Raw genomic sequence first — 20,674 nt, 5'->3', positions numbered from 1 at the left:
TCAACGATCATATGCAACGAGGCTCAATACAGAGAGGTTGGTTTTGCTCCAACCCAGGGCCCTTTGCTGTGGGTCCTCCCCACATGGCCAAAATGCCCACCAAAATATTTTAAACTATCACTTCAGATCTTGGGTCCTGAAATTATCACCACAAAGTGATATAATTTAGTTTATTAAAAAAATAAAAATTGCATTTGGTGGATTGATGGCTGTGGGATGGTTTATATCAGGGGTGGGCAACCCCAGGCCTCGAGTGCTGGTGTCCTGCAGGTTTTAGATATCACCCTGGGTGAACACACCTGAATCAAATGATTAGTTCATTACCAGGCCTCTGGAGAACTTCAAGACATGTTGAGAAGGTCATTTAGCCATTTGAATCAGCTGTGTTGGATCAAGGACACATCTAAAACCTGCGAACCAGCACTCGAGGCCTGGAGTTGCCCACCCCTGGTTTATATAGTAAAGGTGTGTTGCAAAGTTGCAGTATTATCCTCAGTTTACGCAGCTATTAATTACAGACAGGTGATTTCATACACTGTTTACCGTTATCCTGTTGAAAAGTTCTTGAGTTATTCATTTTGTAGGCACTGTTTAGGATGCTAAGGGAAAACGCAGTGCCTCAGTGTTTGCACATTTTTCAAGCAAGCAGAAATGCTTTCTCTAACAGACATGATAAAGAGCCCAGCAAGCCTGGTCTAGCCTAGGTCGCAGACAAATCTTCGTACACAATAGTGGTCAAGTCAGTAAGGAGTGGAATGTATGAGTGTGTGAAATTAATAGTGCGAATAATTACACCGTGTATACAAAACAGAATGCGTGAAATATATTTTGATTTAATGGCCCTGCAGTAAGAGCCTATTTAGCTGCGTTTGAGACTATCAATGAGGTGCTGACTTAAATCTGCCTGAAGCCTCAACTCTTCACAACACAGCAGCAAAATTTTTAGGTTTAAAAAAAAAAAAAAAAACAAAACTGACATTTGTGACAGTGATTTACTGGAATATTTAAGAATGAAAAGTAATAGAATGTCACCAACTAAAGCCACTAAAAGTGCCTTAATTTGGCATGTTTAATTAAAACAAGAGCTTGTGTTAATCGTTACCAAAGTCAAGTGAAACTGTTGCATGAAAGAAGCTCTGATGTCATGAGATTTGGAAAGCTAGATTTCTTTGTTAGCATCAGTGAGCTGGTGGTGATGGGTCCTTACTGCTGTCCACATGCTTAAACATAGTAAATCCCCCTGCCGCCTCCTTTCCCTCCTCAAAGCTATAAAAAGGGTCATTAAGCCATTGATCAAGGTTAAGGAGGCAAATGATCACAGGACATTGTGGCACTTTTAATGTAGCTATCAGTGACTGAAGACAACTTTGTCCTTCCTTTCCTTGTAAAATATATTTTCAAAGGGTCTTCACTTGTTGGCTGAATTTAGCCCAACACACACACACGTCAGGTTGCCAGGTGGGGTTCAAACTCACTGCAGCTACTGAATGAGCTTTTTTCCAGCCAGCCGTGATCGATTTCCTTCCTGCTTATCACAAACAGCTGATTGGTTTATTTTTGTTCTGTCATCAGTTTCCTTCTTCAAATTCAAGATTAGTGCGCATAACCCACTCTCAGGCTCGAGTGATTTATGGGTCAGTGTACCATTTCACACAAACTTTCAGTAAACAAAGACAAAAGTCTGTAATGTGCCACTTTTACTCAATTACACAATTTTAGACACTTCAGTTGCATTTCCTGATAATGCTCTGCATTAGTGAAAAAAATAATTTTAAAGGTTTTTTTTGTTGTTTTTTCTTTTTTAAATGAGTGATACCAAGGTCTGAATTATCTAATTGGAAACTCCAGACCAGTAGTGCAGCATGCCATCACTGAAATGCCAAGGCTATGTGAAAAAAATTAGCATAGCCTCTACTAGTACTTGCAAACAACAGATTGTAAACAGATTATGGGATTTGTCAAAGGCTGACCCTCTATTAAGCAGCACCTGTGTACAACAATGTGAGCCAAAGGCTCTCTACCCATTAGAACCAACAGATGGCACTGTGGTAGCATCCAGGCCCCAGTGAGTCATTTATAATAAGGAGGTGGGAGAGTTTAAAAAAAAAAAAAAAAAAAGGCAGAGAATCATAACCATTTCCAAATTTTATATTCAGTAGGGAGTGTGTAATATCACTCATTTTGGAGTTACAGGTGAAAAAACAATATAGGAGCTTGTACACAGATAAGTGTAGGAGGGACATCCCTCCCCTTTGTCTCCAGTGAAACTAAGATAGACTCACTTCTCACCCCCACCCTGCACAAAAAGCCTGCCTGTTAACTTTAAAAAAAAAAAAAAAAAAAAAAAAAAAAAAAAAAAAAAAAAACACACACACACCAACAACAACAAATTGTCAAAGGAACACCATCTGACAAGACAGCAAAGCTATATGCCAGGGCCTTTAATGTCAGACCCTTTCATTTGACTAAGTCTAACGGGATCTGATTTCATGTCTGTCAGACCACCAAGGGGTTGGGGTACCTTGAACAAACTGTTTGACATTGAGGCCGGGAAATCTGTATCTCCAACTACCAAACATAGGAGGACCCGAACTAGTAATTGCTGCTCCATGGCCTTCGTTAAGAAAGTGATTTGAACCAAGGACAGGCTCTTTTCCATGTACAGTTAGAGCTCTCTGGTAAGCACCATGACCCCAGCTTTGGGGCAGGGAGAGCGCATGGCGAAAAATGCCACGTCTATTTGGGACGGACTCATCAACAACAAGGTCATGTTCACTATAGACAACCGAGTGACCTTGAGGATCCCTATTCACAAGGTCAAACTGGCCAGGGGCATCAGCCAGTGTTGGTAGGGCAACACGCTTGACCCCTTTAAAACTGGAGCCGCGGTTACTGACCGACTGTTCTCTGGGAAAGCCGTGCACTGGCTTGGTTGCGTATTCACTTTGAACTGGTCTGTAAGTGCCGTGGGTCATTAGAAATCCGTCAGATGTTCCTAGGTTAGCTTGTCTATGCCTTACGTTATTAAAAGTTGGCCGATTTTGTTGAGGGGTGGCCATGTTTGGTACAGTCTCAAACCATTCATGATTGTAAGGGTGAGGGGGGATTCCATGGTGAGCTGGTCCAGAGAGATCCGGGGCTCCATGTACTCCAGGATAATCCAAACCCAAGGCAGCTGCACGGGCTACAGCAAAGACAAACAAAGACAAAACAAACCTGTTTGCCAGTTCATTGTTGTGAAATGTCAAATATACCCACTAATTGGTAATTACATATATATTTTTAAAAGTAGTAGCATCCATTGAAGTGCACTACATACCTCTTGCTGTTTTAGCACAATATGCACCACCAGCTGACACAGAGTGGAGCACAACAGTGCTAGAAAAAACAAAACGCACACACACAAAAAAATCAGTAAGCCAAATAGCACAGCACTGAGCAGCTATAATTGTTTTTTTAACCACAGAAAACCTTAAGCTTTAAATACCTGAGAAAACCCACGAGAAGAACACTCATTCCTGCAGTTATTTCAGCATAAACTTCATGACAGCACAATTACTGGAACACTTGCCACTTGACTTCTTTTGTAGCCACTCGGACTGCCTAAAGCCTCACCCTGGCTTGATTTGCTAATTACAGACAGCTGGTTGTCATAGAGACCAAAACTCAGCCACTGAATCTAGTCAGCCACTGGCAAATTGCTTCATTATAGAAAATTAGTTAAAATGTTTGCTTGCAGCAGAACTCTACAAAACAAGACATTTGGATTTTTTTACATTTAAGGAAAGAGAAACACATATTTAAAAAAGGAGTGCGGGTCAAACTGACACCACAGCTTTTAAAAATTTGGGACAATTCTATTCACACACACAGCAGAAGAAGTTTGGATTGGAATAAAATTCATTGTTGTGTAAGTTTGACTGTTTTTGCAAGCCCAGTATGCTAATTATAGCATAACCTCGGAACTTAATATTATCTGAACAGTAGCTAATTAAAACTTCTAATTCACTGGACCTAAAAGAATGATAATTATATACAATGTCTGCAAGATCACTGTACCACCACTGATTAAGAATGATCTCATTAAACTTGACCTGGTTCATTAAAAGGTTCAGAAAACATCTACAGCTCATAGACGTTTACATACAACAGTAACAGTTCTTAATCTATTAATCTTGCTTTAAAATAAGCACAATTAACAGTTTTATTTTAGAGAAGAAGGAGCAGAGGGTGGATTCTCGCTGCTTGATATGTCTGAGGTGGCAATGAAGCAGCTGAGAGCGGTGGAAGCATTTAATAATTCACCCAAATTATTTCTGTCAGGACTGACAAGCTAAACAGGGCCTTGATTTAATTCTGTAATTGCACGTTCACCTTTACCCTGAACCCATACTTTGGTAATTAATAGGACCGAGCTTTATTTGAAGTGTGGCACGGCAAGTAATGGAATTCAAATTGCAGGTGATGTGAAACCAAAGATGTGAATGCCCGCTTGGCCAAGGAGCTTGTGTTATTTCCTCCACCACGGTGTCACCCGGAGGAGAACGGTGCCAAAAAGTGGCACAAACCTTCAATCAACCTCCAGACCTAATCCTCTGCTCCTGCATTTGGAAGACCATCTGTCTAGTGTTAAGTATGAGCTAGACTGGTCTTGAACTTTGCTGTCTGACTTTTGGATTTCTGTAGCGCTCACAGACCACATACACACTGTGGTGTTGGTGTCTTATCCATCAGCAAAGTGACTGCATTGGCCTTGTGTTGGCTGACATTTTTGGGGACTTTAAATACTTATATGTAGAGGAAAAGGTTGGCTTGCCTGACTCACACCCTCCGGAGGCAGGTGACAGTATTCAAGTCTAGCAAAAGATGTTCAGCGCTCTACCTCTCAACCTTAGGGTGATGGTGAGCCCCCTTGCTTGGCTTCCATCGCCTTTACTAGGCCTCATTTGTGAGAATCAGGAAGTCTGCAGTGCACCTCAATAACACAATGTTTCAGTAATGGTAGTGTCAACCAAATGGTGGCAATTCAACTCATGAATAAGCCACTCACTTTATTTATTTATTTATTCATTTATATTTGTTGGGGGGGGGGGGGAGTAATTTTCTGAACTCATGTAAATATGTATCAGAATCAATTAGGCCTAATAATATACAGTCCTTAGAGGATTCACATCAAAGCACATAAGCACACAATCCAATTAAGAGTGTTTACTGTTTAGATTGAAATGCTCACTGTTCCGCTCTTAAACCCAATCCGCATATCAGCAAACAGTATTTGCCAGAGTGTATATTCCAGTGGTCGTGAGTAGGCGTATACGTGTGTGTGTGTGTGTGTGTGTGTGTGTGTGTGTGTGTGTTGGCATGTTTGCATGTACGAGTTGAGAGAGAGATAAAGAGTGAGAATATATGCAGCCTTGTAATCTTTAATATGGTTTTGAGCATTTGTTTGTTTATATCTCAAAGAATTCAACCTCGAATCTGATGTTGGAGACCACATGAGAACCGGTAGTCCGGAATTACATTTCATTATAATGTGTTAGCGTTACACTGAAAATTCTCGCAGATAAAAACAGCTGAAGGCAGTGTACACGCATTAATATCAAAGTATTTTTTGTTATTTCTAACAAAAAAGGTATAAATCCCTTTTAAATGGACATTTACATATGCATGTTGCAGGTGGGTAGCCAGCGGAGTAAGGAAGAAGCGGCACGCTATTTAAGCTTGAGGGTGTGAGATGGCATGCAAAAACACAGATGTACACATATTGTCTGAGAGAAATTATATACGTTTGAATGTCATAAAGGCTCGAGGTGAGAACTGCAGCCTAAAATAGTGTGATCGAGGCAGCTACTTCATGTTCCAGATGGATGCACTCGATCAACCTTTATGTAAATTTACATGAGCCTTTGTTAGAAACGTAAACTGGTATTTATTAACATAGTAACTGTTTTAATGAATTCCTGGCTTCTCCTCCTTCCCGTACTCTTTTCTTGCTGCCTCCTCATTCGTTTTCTCACTACTGTGGACAACTGTGGATACTGAACTCTTTGAGCTCTAGGGCTCAGGCTGCCTCTGAAACACGAATAGCAATCAGCAGAGGGAGTGAGGGAAAGAAGAGGAGGGACACACACACGGATGCACACACACAGACCGACAGTTTCCTCAAAAAAGTAATGGTCAAAATATACACTGCTGAGTGAGGTAACCACGGAAATGGCAGAGTATACAAGAGGAAGCAAGCCATTAGTTTCTACATTACTAAATTAGCAAGCCCTCCAATCCATCTCCTGTTCATACAACATTCATTATAGAGACTTGCCTTCACCACGCATGCTGAGCCTGCGATTTGATTAATTTTGGCTTTTTCGGGGCCTGGCTTTTTTCATCTTTTAACTAACTGAACATCGACTGTTGCATGCAATCTGTGCCTCTCTTCAGGCTTTCTAAAATGAGAAAAATGCAACAAGAAGATGCTGTAAGGCCTAAAGTAAAAATACTAATGACACCACTACCATGGCGCCTTTAAATTATACACCAATTACAAAAATGGGAGCACTCAGCAAATATTGCTTGTGATTTTCCAAACAAACTTGTGGCTGATTTCAGCATGCATATGATGGTTTGTATTGGGGATAGTCACCTGTCAGTCTTTATTTCACTGCTGTGGATTCTACTTTGCATAGTCTTGCCCTAAACTATCCCACTATGATGGGTGCAGTGTCAGGCAATACTTAGTTACAGTATTCCTGGTTCTAAACAGGCCAGCTAACGCTTGGTTTTCAGGTTAAAGAGAGTAAAACAGTAAGGATGAATCCACGGTTCGAACTCTCCAAGCAAGCTAAACACATCCAAGATACAACATGAACATTCTGCTGTCCATGAACAGGACACGAACATAATTAATAACTCATTATTCGTGATGACTGCAATGCAGAAATACTTTTAATTCAGACAAATTGCTGAGATTTTACATTAACTAATAACGCTTCTGTTGCACAAAATCATGCATGAATGCTTAATGATCAATGCACTCTTGCCATGCCATGCCATGCCTTCCCGGTTTATAGTACATTTATTGGACCTTTAACTAAGCCCACTTGGTATGCCAGTTTACCTATATAAATATACATGTCTCGAGCCCTGAATAACTAATGCAGCCTATAAACTGTAGGGGAATCCAGGTCTATATAATGAAATTATTAAAACTGTTCTGTTTTCTTATTCTCGCTGTAACCACCATAAGCCATTTTGTCCATGTGTTTGTGGGAGATGACAGATGGTGACAAGTATTTCTCTTGCTGAAAAATACCCACCAGTGATGAAGCACATATAAATGTACATACAGTTGGTCATAATGCTGTCACTGAATGCATCAGCAGCCAACTGAGGGTGCCAGAGATATACACTTACTTACTTACTTTCTGTGAAAATCCGAAGTTGAATGTGTTGTTTTGTTCTGCAGAAGCAGCTATGAACTCCTGAGAGGCAGCCAGCAGGAAAGAAGTTACTTGACCTGGTTCAGCTTCAAGCACTTCATAATTGTGACAGCATGTGAATCAGCTGAATGACTGTGGGTGTAAAGCCTGCTGTTAGCACCAGTGCTGCACACTGCACAACTGGATGTGTCCTGCAGTCATAGATGTTCTGCTGGTGCGGTTGGTGGTAAAGGCTTTTACAGTGGAGTTGCACTAAGTAGAACTGTGATGGTTGGAGAAGGAGGTGAGGAAGGGAAAAATAAGCCCAGAAAGGAAAGGGGACAACTGAAAAAGACAAAGAGCTCTTGGGCTGTGATAGCTGATCTACACGATTGCTTCCATGCCATGATCATGTTTATCTCTGAATTATTGAAAACCTGAAAACCTGTTTCTATGACAAAGAAAGGCTTCAGAAAGTTTTGGGGGGGGTTCTGCCTTGATAAAAGTGGAGTAATTGTAAGTCAAGGTCAAGCCCTCCCTGTACTGTTTCCTTTTTGGACTGCAGACAAGGATTGTGCCTTTAATAAATGAGTGGATAGTCATCTGGACGGTAATTGGCCTATGCCTCATTATTGAGAGGTGGACAGCTGCTGTAGAGGACAGCACATTGACTGTACTGATTACACCAAGACAAACACATCACAAATAAATCTTATAACACTCACTTTCTGCTATTCATTCATACCCTCTGTCTTCTTAAGATGGCACCTCACCATCTCTGATACTGCAGGGAAAAATATTATTAATAACAAGCTTCACTGATTCACTTATTATACAAAATTAAATGTTTTCAGCAGAGCTTCTCTCTGTATGAATCAGGATCTGATTTAACATGTCTTTGGAGGATTTGCCTAACGCTGTTGCCATTGTTGCAAAATATTCAAATTCTCCACTTTCAGTCGCAGCGTCAGTGCCTGTTTTTCACAGAGCTGCTGTGTGGCAGGAAAAGACGCTGCGATGATGGCGGGTGGAGAAGGGTGGAGGGATTTTTCAGCCGTACTCCATATGTTGTGTCATTTGGGGGCTTGCTGGTGTCTGTGTATGCTTGGCAAGTCTTGGCTCCTTTTCTCTGTTCATGGTGTCTGTGCACCCGTCTCTGTCATCACCCACCTGCCCCTCTGCCTCTGGACCTGGCACAGCACAATGTCTCACCTCCTCGACAACATGAAAGTAAAATGAAATGAAAAGTAAACTCAATTGAACTTGCCCACAAAATTATAAATGCAGTACATCCACAATGTATATCAGCAGGATCACACTCAATTTGTCAGTATTTTAGTTTAGTAGACACCTCTGTGTCTGTGTACTTACTAGTATTGCACATGAATTTCTAGAGGGCTGTATTGTCTCACATTGAAATCAACAAGTTTAGCAAATACAGGGAATGACCATCGCAGCATTTACAGTGTTTGTCATGCCAGCTGCTGCATTTTTCAAACATTTATAATTTGTGAAACCACTGACTGCATGTCAATGAAAATTACAAATGACTTCAAGAGACAACATGACATGAAACAAAAAATAATAATAAAAAAGCAAAAAAATATAAACGTGAAACAATTGCAAAAAATGCAATTGTAAAAAAATCAGGTAGCAAACCAAACTTGTTAATATATTTATTTTAACGTATAAATTCATAAAGAGAACATCTGACATGCTTACCATTTGTTCCACAAGAGAGTTTTATATAAACAAAGACATTTTCTCTATGCTATGAAAGGATTCCATACTCAACTTTTGACCATTTCGAGTGCAACATCTGCACTCACTCTGAATATATACATCCAAAACAGCAAGTGCAAGTATGTAAGTCCATAATTTGATAAACTAGTTATGCACTTAGGTAACGTTATATTAGCACTTGTTAGTGAGGTCCCATCCCCTTACAAGGTAGACCTGCAGATTGATAAGAAGCACGCCCTAGATTCATACTGATGCTCCTCCACATAGACTGCTATGCTGTTGTGTGTTGTTTATATAATTTTGATTTTTAGTGTTTACTGAGGTCATCGGTGAAGGGAGCTGATAGACATTTTCAATTAACTTCTACTGACTAGTTTAACTTTTTAGACTTGAAAGCTGTGTCCATCTTTAACATACAGTCTATTGACAGTATGTTTATTGACTGTCCGAGAAGCTTACTTCTTTTAACACGCACTAGACAACCCACCCACCAGACAACACCTAAAATTATTTGGGTTATCAGTTCAGTTACAGTTCAGACATCTTCATTTCTTAACCACAGAGGGTTTTTTTTTTTTTTTACATAAAAAATAGAAATAACATTTTCCTTGTAATGCCTAGAAAGTGCACTATGTGACTAGTCTAATTTTATTGCAGCAGTTTTCTCACCATCCCCTATGGTGCATTAAGCAGATCTGTCTACCATCTGGAAGCCAACCCGCTAAACTTTTCATAGGAAGTTCCGTCCTCCACGCTGTAGGCTCCTGCACAGCAGTCAACAGCCATTTGGTTGTGCTGAATAACACAGATTTTGAGATTTTAATTGGCCAGCATCCTTGTGGTGAAGGGAGACAGTACTGCAAATACAGCGGAAATCTACTCCAAGAACAAGCACAGCTTCATGGGGGCAATGCCTTATCTGCTGTCAGGAAATGTCAGTGCTGCTGTAAGACCTTTACTAAAAGACACTCTAATGGACTCATGTTTTTAAAAACTTAACACAAAAATAGATGAAATCATCATCTGTTTCTTTCTTTCTGCTTCAGACTGACAGGTAAACCAAGACGTTGCAAAAATCTTATATGTTGTGCGATTGTATGGACATTATAAATCAATAGTCTGTCAGTGTAGGTTCTCAGTCATCCAGGTCATGATATATAAATGGCTTCTACATTTGACTTTTGCTGCCTCTGATTTCCAGCATAGCAGAGTTCAGCTTCACCCCCACCTTGGTATAATGTCTACTGGCATAAGAATGAGGAGCTCCCCTCCAGGCATGGCAGCATGTGCAAGGTCAACCACAATATGTGTAACATGATCTGTTCATGGAGTCTGCCACTGAGGTCAACCAAACAAAGATTATTTTGGATTTAATGTTGGTTTTGGATATTTGTCACTTGCTGTATCCTTAATTATCTTCCATTGTGTTGTTTTCCTTCAGATCTTTTAATGGCATTATATCCATCCATCCATTTTCTTCGGTTTATTCAGGACCGGGTTGCGGGGGCAGCAGCCCAAGCAGAGAAGCCCAGATCTCCCTCTCCTTAGCCACCTCCTCTAGCTTATCTGGGGAACACCAAGGTGTTCCCAGGCTAGCTGAGAGACATAGTTCTCCAGCCTGTCCTGGGTCTGACCCAGGGTCTCCTCCTGGTGAGACATGCCCAGAGCACCCAGGAAGCGCCCAGGAGGCATCCTTGTCACACCCACCTCAAATGGCTCCCTTTGATGTAGAGGAGTCACGGGTCTACTCTGAGCCGCTCCCGGATGGCCAAAGTCCTCACCCTGTCGCTAAGGGAGAGGAAAGCTGGGAGGGAGGGAGAGGGCACCCATCGGAGAAAGGTCATCATATACTTGTGCATAATTTTATTATAATGCTGTTACTTATCCTGCTCTAATAATGAGACAAAAGGCCAATCCCCAGTTAGGTGGCAGAACACTGGGAGCCAATCAGCAGACAAGATTGCGCTACAGGTGGGACCAGGTAATTAAAGCCTGCACAAGAAAGAGACAGGTAAGGAAGCACGTGGTAGACACCAGAGCTGGAGTTATGCTGTTGTCCGCTATTGCTGCCTTGCTGCATTTAAAACATTCTCATCAAAAAAGAGCTAGTTGCTATGTATAACAATAAAAGATGAACTAATCTAAAATGAAAAATGTCTAAAATGAATGAATAAAACAATAATAAAATAATAGATTATAATGCAAACATTGCCTTATTTCAAGTTCATCAATCAAGCTATTGGCAAAAATACTAAAACATACTGAAACAACGACTCCTAATGCAAAACAATGGGTATTACAAATATAATGAGGCTGTTGTTGTGGTAAATGACAAAAATGACAAATAAGAAAGTCAGAAACTTGCCCAGTTGCCCTGCACTAGCTTGCATTTGTAGAAATAAACAAAAGAGAGAGAAAAAAGCATCAGACAAAGACAGGAGACCTTGATTGCTAAGTGAACACAGTATGATGCTGTAGAGTGGAGCCTAATCACAGCTGACACTTTGGCAGTGACTGTATGATAAAGCATTTCAAATTACCCCCGAATACAAAAAAAATCAATCACCTTTCATCATTCAGCAGTACTGGAAACTGTACAACTCTATTCTGTTCAGCAAAAAAAGTAATAGGTAGTTATAACTGACTGAGAATGAAAAGTTATCCCTCCCTGCAGCCCATCAAAAGAATTTCTCCAGGTGGGATTTTAATGAGTCAATGATTTTCAAGCTCTACTTTTTGCTTTCCTATATTGCCTCAAATGTTGCCTTTTCAACAAATAATTGACTTATTTGAAACTGATCAATTTTTTTTTACATTTTATTTTACATTTCTGTTACAAATCACCAACACTCTCTCCATCCACACCAGCCTGCCTGTCTTCGTCACCTCTTTTGTGCATTGTTCATTGCTTTCGATGACTGACCCTAGGTTCTTAAAATCCCACCTTCATTATCTCTACACCATTACACCTGTCTCCTCATTCAGACACATATTCTGTCTTGCTTCTACTAGCTTTCATTCCTCTTCTCTCCAGCTCATACCTCCATGCTTCCAGGATCTCATCCACCTGCTGCCAACTCTCACTACAGATCACAATGTCGTCTGCAAACATCATCACACATGAAACTCCTGCATGGTCTCATCTTTCAACCTATCCATCACAGATTGCAAATAAGAAAGGGCTCAGAGATTATCCTTGATGTAATTCAACCCCCACCTTGAACCCATCTGTCACTCCTGCTGCACACGTCACCACTGTCTTTCAGTCCTCATAAATGTCCTGCACCACTCTCACATACTTCTCTGCCACACTTGACTTCCTCAAGCAGTACCACAGTGCCAGTCTTGGCAAACCATCATATGCTTTCTTTAGAGCTACAGTGCAGCTGTAATTCTCCATCAGCACTCTCAAAGTAGCCATACTGCTGCTCACCAATAGTCACCTCTCTTTGTAACCTAGCTTCAACAACTTTTTCTTACATCTTGATGGTATGGCTTGTAAGCATGAACCCTCTCTAGTTGCTACAGCTTTGCAGATAGCAATTGTTCTTGAAAAGCAATAATAGAACACTTGCCCATTCCTCAAGTAGCCTCTCACACAAATGTCTGTTGCCCTCTCTCCTAGACATGATACATGATTTCCATATCTCCCATATGTATATAATCTGGACCAACAACCTTTTGAATCTTCACCCTGTTCACAGGTGCCTTTATGTCCTTCGCATCCTTTCTAATTCTCTGCACTTCCTGATTCAGTAACTTTCTTCCATCTGTCCCCCTTTTTCTAATTTTCCTCATTCACGAACTCCTTAGAGTACTCCTCCCATCTTCGTAACACACACACTAATCGCTTGTTAGGAGATTTCCATCTGCATCTTTAATTACCCTAACCTGCTGCGCATCTTTTCCAGCTTGATTTTTCTGCCTAGCCAATCAAAATAAGTCCCTTTCTCCTTCTTTACATTCTAGCCGTATTTAAAACTCACTATAAGCCTTTTCCTTAGACCCCAGTCTTTGCTTGCCTCCAAGTAATTCTGTCTACCTTCTTCATTTCTTCTTCGTCAAGTCTCCTCGTCCTCTTTTCTCTTTCCAAAGTATAGACTACACGACTTCCTGGGAATTTAACTCACCACTTCAGCTGTACTTTCCAAGTCATCTGGCAACACTTCCCTACCACCTGGAGCCTGTCTCAACCCCTACCAACTTCTACCATTTAATCTTTGCCTCTGCCTTCGCTTGAATAAACTTCTTGATTTCCTAAGTTAACCTGTAGACAATGATCTGATGCTGCCTAACTAGACTCTTTTTGCAGTCCCCTATCTTTTTCACATTGTGCCTTCTGCATGAGATGTAGTCTACCTGTGTGCACCCTTTTCCACTCTGACAGAGGCCACTTGAGGAGGCAGTCTATGCTGAGGAGTGCTCAAGGGTGCTACCAACTACCAACCATGAGCTAGATTTACTAATGCTTTGGATGTTACTAAATCACATGACTTACAGTCCTGCACAGCGGCCTGTCAGTTACTGAAGTCTGTTTCCATTATAATGACTCTCTCTGCCAGGCTGCCTCTGTATGCCTTAATTCAACATACACGTAATGACTTATATTTATATGCTTTTCTGATTACAATTGACAAACTGCACTTTCCTGTTAGGAAATTAACTGAAGCGAAATATCATGTCTTAATTGGCTCTCTGCATAATGGGCATTTCATATTGAAATGAACTGACTGTGCCTGTGTTTAAAAAAATAGCACGACTTTTATAAATCATCCACAAATCTAACCACACCTGTCAGCACTATTTTGGGATTGCACTCACATACAAAATCCGGCTCCATCTGTGCTTCAGTGCAAATAAAATGGTGTCCCACTTGAGCTGTCACTCACATGTGTGGGGAGGCGACCTCAACAAAGATGCCTAGCCTCTCAGCAACTTGAGGCACTCTGCCTCTCTAAGGAATGGACAAAACGTTCAAACTCAAACACTCTTCCTGGTTTTCCCAGGTAAACAAATCAAATTTAAAAACTCAGTTTAACAGGTTGAAATGAATAGCAAATGGACAGGTCCTTATGTAGCACTTTCTACTCAATTTGAGTCCTCAAAGTGCTTTCTTACTACAAATCTTACTCAATCACTCAAAACCTTGTTTATACAAGTTTTTTTCTATGCCTAACATTCACACTCCAGTAGCTGCACCAGAGACAACTCAGGCTTCAATTAGGATACTTCAACATGAGTCCTGGAGGAGGCAAGAACAGAAACTACTGACCTTCTGATTGGTAAATGACGTGCGCTACCTCCGTGGCCACCAGCACCCTAAATGCAGGTGCAGGTGAAACTCTAAAATAGTTTTATCTGGGTCTACCCTACTGCAATCCAAAATCACCATCAAACAAAGCAAAGCATCAGCAAGGAATACAACACATTATTGTGGGGTCTTTATCTCATAATATAAAGTGTATTGAGGCAAGTATTGTGATTTGGTGCTATATAAATAAAACCAAACTGAGCTGACAAAAAGGGATTTACAAAAACACTCTGAAAACTTAGTTAATACACAACAACTCTTTTGCAACCACAGTGAATAGCAAAGCCAAGAGAGGCTGAGGTGTGATTAGGGCCCTCAGTGAGACAGCAGAGCTAAGGCTACATTCATTCAGTCCACTCAGTGAGCATTCCTCACCCCATTTTCATGCCACATTATGATAAAAACAGGGTAACACCAAAGTCATTACAAAACTCTATTCAATTCTTGAAGTCAGCATTGCAGACACCGGTCACACTCATTAATGGTCATATAATTTCACTGAACTTCTTGTTCAAATAAGATGTTTCGATATGGTAGTCAGGGCTAAAGTGCTGAACTGATGATCAGACAGAATAACTGCCAGTGCCAGCTGAGTGGCTAAGTAAATATTCTTTTTAAAATTGGTGTGAAAAATTATTCCGTTTACTTCTTTGCAGAATTTCAGTCCTCATTCGTCTTTCAAAGTGATAAGCTGTCATTGGAGATTTTGCAGTTTTGATGTTCCTATTCTGGGTTACAGACTGAGTATAACAGCATGCCACTCTTCACTTCAAGATGCTGTGTGCCTTTGTGTTTCATTAACAAGTGAATAACAAACTCCAAACAAACAATTCAAACAACTGTGCATCTCGTCGCCTAGAGATTTCATCAGAGGAATGATGGAAAGGTGTTTAGCACAAAGAAATTAGTATGCAAACACAGGAGTATGCGTACGTGTGCACGCGTGTCTGTTGCGAGCCAACTGGGGAAGGGAGAACCAGTGACATTCAGTAGCTTTGAGTAGAACTAATGCTGAATTTTTCGGCTGCTTTTTTAAGCTGAAGAGCGGAGTTCCCTAGAGATGGCTGTGATGTGCTCTGATTCACAATGGCAATACCTGCACTTTCACATCAAGGTAAGTATGAGAAGTATTGATCTGAGAAGGAATCAATCCCACTCATAAAGTCTGTTAGTGTATTATTCATCAGTTCATCTGTCAGTCTGTTTATCCAGCCACATATCCGGTTATCAAAGGGTTTTCCCTGTCACAAATTGAAATCGTCTTTAATTTTTCATTTGCTGCTTCCTTTCTTGCGTGGTGACCCCACTGATCAAGCAGGTGTAACACAGGGGTGTGATAACCTTTGCAGAGTTCTTGTTTCTCCATTGTTAGGCAAAGCTGCACCCTTCATGAGCTTACCATGTAGAAAAGTCAAGTAGCTCCAAGATAATGATGATGAAAAACTGAAAGAATAATACCTTTTTTTGCAAAAGGGATAAAAAACATGATTACCGTGCACTTAAATTGTCTGTATATGTAGGTTTTTAGATATCCATGTTACATTATTCATATAAACTGAAAAATAACTAGTAATACCTGCATTGCACTTAAAGTTGACAGACATTTGACATCTTTGTCTGGCATTTCACCCAAAAAAGAATTAGTAGCCTAAATTATTAGGAGAGTGCACTGGTGAAATCTGAAAAATAATTAATTCTTTATTGCCAACTTATCTGACACTAGAAAAACTGTTATGATTCCGAAAACCCCTAATCCAACTACGTTCAGTCCTCTGAAACACTAATATTATGCAAATGATATTTGACCTGGGTGTAATTAACATGCCACAGTGCATACATATTCATAAAGCCTTCATTGCTTAAAGGCGCAATAACTAAGATATTTAATGTCTGATCGAATAAAATGACCATAATGTATCTGCAGGGCTGGGGCCTTGCCAGCTGCTTATTTCTGGCTTTAAAACCTTATTTGTTTTGGAACAAAAACACCACTTCAGCTGCTCACATTTTCAGCCTTTCAGTGAGGCTAGACTATGTCTGCTACAAATGAATAAACGGCATAACAACGCATGTTCTCAAATCGTAATATTATTCATTAAAAGGAAATTTTTAGACTATTTTTCTCCCAGCCATATTACTCATTTTGTCATTAATTAAAACAAATGAAAGGTTTCTATTAATATTACATAACACAAATAAACAATAGGCTGTGATTTTTCCTATGTCACAGTGTATTGAGACTCAATATATGTCCACAGCTGAACATACGCAGACTCAAAGGGAGATAAACAAACTCAAAAGAGGATCGTTGCTTATTGATGTAACACATTGTCACCTGCTGCACTCGGCGTAGCATTTGCAGAAGCAACTCTTTCACACGAGTGAATGCAAAGTAAAACATTGATTAGAAGCCAAGGCAGTTAGCAATCAAAAAGGAAATTACTTTTCCTGTGAATGAATTGCATATCAGGATCAATTAATGATGTGGTGTCTTAATTAACTCCCAACAGATGAGAAATGAATAATTGTGGCGGAGATGAAACCTGATATATAGAGTCAAGCGCTTTAATAGGCATGGCTGGAGAAATGATGTGAAATTTTGTGTTGTTTAATCCAAGAAATATGACATTTTCTCCTCAATAAGGGGACAGTTTTGAGATGACAAATACTGAAAATTATTATTAAATAATGCACTTTGGCAGTCCTAAATACCTGAAAACCATATCGTGTTTGAAAACGACAACAAAATTCAAGAAAACTCCTTGAAATTTGGACCCTACTGTGAGGTGGGGATAGAGGTGGGGTGTTTGAATAGTTAGACCAGCGGTCCCCAACCTCTTTTGCGCCACGAACCGGTTTAATGTCAGACAATATTTTCATGGATCAGCCTTTAAGGTGTCGGATAAATACAATAAAATAAAATGACACGACCAAGACAAAAACTGTGGTATTTGTAAATATAATACAAACGCAAATTCACTGTGGAATTGTGTAACTTTATTAGCAGCGTCCTCCTGAAATGCGCCAACAACATTGAAAGTAACATCCTCCCCTTGCCCACTAATGCTCTCTGGTCGCTATGGTAACCTGTAAACATTTCTTTCAAAATAAGACACATAACTACAACACGGGAAAAGACCCAGGGAAACAGAGTTAACGATAAAAACCCTGAAAACCATAAATTTCACACCCGAGCCTCAACTCTCCTGGCCCGGTACCAAACGACTTGCGGATCCGTACTGGTCCGTGGCCCAGGGGTTGGGGACCGCTGGGTTAGATCAGTATGAAAATTATGTGAATAATATGCTATGGTCTTTCCAATCACTGGGTCCAGCTCAGCTCAACTGAATTTCATTTATATAGCACCAACTTACAACAGCAGCTGCCTAAATATGAGGATCTTTACCTTATGTTGTAAGGTAAAGATCCTACAATAATATAGATAAAACCCCCACAGTCAGATGGGGCATCAGAGGTCATCCAGTTCTTTATGTCTTCAAGACATTCTTGCAGTTTAATTAATTACTCTCTGTCATCTGGCTTCATGGACAGATAAAGCTGGGTGTCATCTGCATAGCAATGAAAATATATGCTATGCCTTCTAATAGATCCAAATCCAATTGGAATCTATTTTTGGGAGCTATAATCAACATCATCCAAAAAACAAATAAGGGGATACCTTTCAGAAGAATGGTGTTGCATCCCCAAAATAGACTTTAAGGATCCAAAGGTGCACCGATGCTTTTTGGTCCATTAGGTCTAATTCTGCTTCAGTCTGTTGGAAGAGAACAAGATGTAAGCTTCCATTGAAATACTGAAAATATATTATATGTTTTTCATGAACAACCAACCCTGTAAATAAGTAAGAAATAAACAAATGATTAAAAAGTATCCACATTGCTGAATAAAATTACCAAATGTTTAAATGTAAATATTTTAAATAGTTAAAAAGCCTTTGCTTTAAGGGCAATGAAATATATTTGAAAATAGCTGCATGTTTTACTCCGGCCCAACTACCTGATTTACCAAATGCTATTGTTTTTTAGGTGAGAGCTCTGCCATATGGTGCACACAGCAAATCAGACTGTAACTTTGTTTTTTAAACTGATACCCTGTACTTTCATAACTGGACCACCCTAATCAGATAACTTACAAATATAAACCTCTTCTTACACATATATACACATCACACCTTACAATTTTGTGTATGCTGGCTGAAAATGAACATGACGCAGTGATTCCCCTGATTCTGTGACACCGAGGAGCCAGTCGCAGTGGTTATGTGTCCAGTGCTCATGTTGCCGAGCTGATGCTCCCCCAGCCAACCTGCTCACAGTGTGCTCTCCAGAGGAAGGCCTCCCATCGACACCGTGCACGTACCTTCATGATTTATGAGCCATCTGTCGCATCTGATGTTCCTGTCGCCTAAGACAGGATGTTCCCGGCTGGCATTCTGCACTGCTCTGCGTGGGCGCTGCCTGGGTGTGCCAAGGTCCGCTGTAATTAAATTACACCAAGTGAGAACAGAGTGGTCCCCATAATGCAAAAAAACCTTCAACACAGACACAGAGAAGGCATATCAAAAATGTTAGCATGTGGTAGAATTATACTGTACAATGGGAGGGTTAAATAAAAAATCCTTTTATCTACTGAACATATTTAAGAAATGTAACTGAATGGCGACACAAAATGAAAAAATGCAGATTAAAAAAAACTCACAATTGTGGCCCCTGGTCCAGGGTTTTCAGTTTTGCTGGACTTTTACTTCCAAGCTAACTTGTCCTCTGACAGCACAAGAGATACATTAGCATGCACAACATGGCACATAAAGAAACAGATTGGACACAAACCCTTGAGAAAAAAACAAACACTGATATTAGCTCCACTGCAACAGCAGCATTTCTAACCAGCTTTCTCAGCCTTTGTTGCTATAACTGCTCTCGTACTGTTTAACTGGTCACCAACAGCCAAAACCATTTGTTGACCTGAGGCAGACATGACTGAACTCCGATCAGCAATTAATGCCAACAACTGTACCGATTTGTTATGCTTCATTCCTGTCTTGTAACATCCCAGCATGTTGTTTTCTGTCGTACTCACTGATGCGCTTTGTTTTGACCAGTTGTTTACCTGTCTTGTCGGGTTGTGTCATGTGCTGTGCCTTCCTGCCCTGCTTAATCTGGTCTGATCTATAACCTGAATGTGGCTGTACCTACATCAGCCTAATGATAATGTAAAATCCCGTGTCCAGGTCTGATTGGTCTGGACTGCAGAGAGCCAGTTTAGTACCTGGACTCCTTTACTACAGAGCCCTGCAAGCGCACAACAACATAGTTTTGCATTGTCTTGCTGAAACCAAGGTCCTCCATTGAAAAACACATGTTGCCCTGAAACCTGTGTACACTTTTCAGGGGAGTAATGAGGCCTTCCAAAAATATGCTAGTTCCCTATACCGGGTGCACTAATGTGGCCCCATACCATCATGGATGCTGGTTTTGAAGGCCAGAGATTCCTTTCCTCTTTTGCCAGGAAAACTTGGTGTCATGATTACAAAAAAGAAATTCAGTTTTTCTTTTTTGTCTCAGACTCTTTATTTCTCACTTCACCTGCATCTATGTTAAAGAAATCCAAGCCAAGAGAAGGCAGTAGCATTTCTGGATTTTGATTATTTGTTGTTTATTTCATTTGTATGGCAGAGTTTAATTGAATTGAATTGTTTAATTGTATTCACTTACACTCCAAAAAGTACCAAATGGCGAACATCCTGAATGTAAGTAATTAAATGTCATTTTCCATGTAAAATAAAGTGTTATATTTAATGGGATCTGGTCAAATGAAATATACTTGATTGGTATACATTAAATTCCTTTTTATTTATCTTTGCTGCTCATTTGATTTGTGAAGTCTAAATGGCAAATGCAAATAAAATCATTTTACCTCTCACTATTTCGTTTCTACTTTAAAAAATCAAAATGTTACTAAAATTAACCTGAATGCACTGTCACTACACACTGCATTGTAAAATTAACAAAAATTGTTACAATTTTGGGATTGTATGAAAAAGGAGATTTTAAATGTACTCCTCGGCTTATACCACCTATATTCTTTCTCTTTGTGTCTTTCTCCTTCTTCCTAATTCAACACATCGGATGACTGAGGAAATTACTCACTCTGTTAAAGCAATGAGGTCTTACCACAGCCTCGC

The 20,674-nt window shown here is 40.1% G+C and overlaps 1 protein-coding gene and 2 long non-coding RNA genes across 3 annotated transcripts in view; 1 reads left to right on the top strand and 2 right to left on the bottom strand.

The window, feature by feature from the left end:
- Positions 1 to 1,539: 1,539 nt before the first annotated feature.
- Positions 1,540 to 3,808, bottom strand: LOC102076379 (uncharacterized). Its single transcript, XM_005455289.3, has 3 exons — positions 3,488 to 3,808; positions 3,320 to 3,378; positions 1,540 to 3,184 (listed from the first exon to the last, which is right to left on the bottom strand). The coding sequence occupies exons 1-3, from the start codon at positions 3,514 to 3,516 to the stop codon at positions 2,472 to 2,474; spliced, it is 801 nt and encodes a 266-aa protein (XP_005455346.1). The 5' UTR covers positions 3,517 to 3,808; the 3' UTR covers positions 1,540 to 2,471.
- Positions 3,787 to 8,369, top strand: LOC102076324 (uncharacterized). The gene is made up of 3 exons (XR_266597.4): positions 3,787 to 3,910; positions 4,462 to 4,628; positions 7,463 to 8,369. It is a non-coding gene; the product is annotated as an uncharacterized LOC102076324 (long non-coding RNA).
- A 2,508-nt stretch (positions 8,370 to 10,877) lies between these two features.
- LOC102076253 (uncharacterized) overlaps positions 10,878 to 20,674 on the bottom strand; it is a 79,578-nt gene continuing 69,781 nt past the window's right edge. Inside the window, exons 3-5 of the long non-coding RNA XR_266596.3 lie at positions 18,850 to 18,966; positions 18,149 to 18,244; positions 10,878 to 11,150 (exon numbers count right to left, since the gene is read on the bottom strand). This is a non-coding gene — a long non-coding RNA (uncharacterized LOC102076253). The remainder of the gene's footprint in view (positions 11,151 to 18,148; positions 18,245 to 18,849; positions 18,967 to 20,674) is intronic.

The sequence above is a fragment of the Oreochromis niloticus genome, linkage group LG11, assembly GCF_001858045.2.
Source record: "Oreochromis niloticus isolate F11D_XX linkage group LG11, O_niloticus_UMD_NMBU, whole genome shotgun sequence".
Lineage (NCBI taxonomy): Eukaryota > Metazoa > Chordata > Actinopteri > Cichliformes > Cichlidae > Oreochromis > Oreochromis niloticus.
Note: the sequence above shows the minus strand (reverse complement) of the source record. Positions and strands in the feature narration are given on the sequence as shown.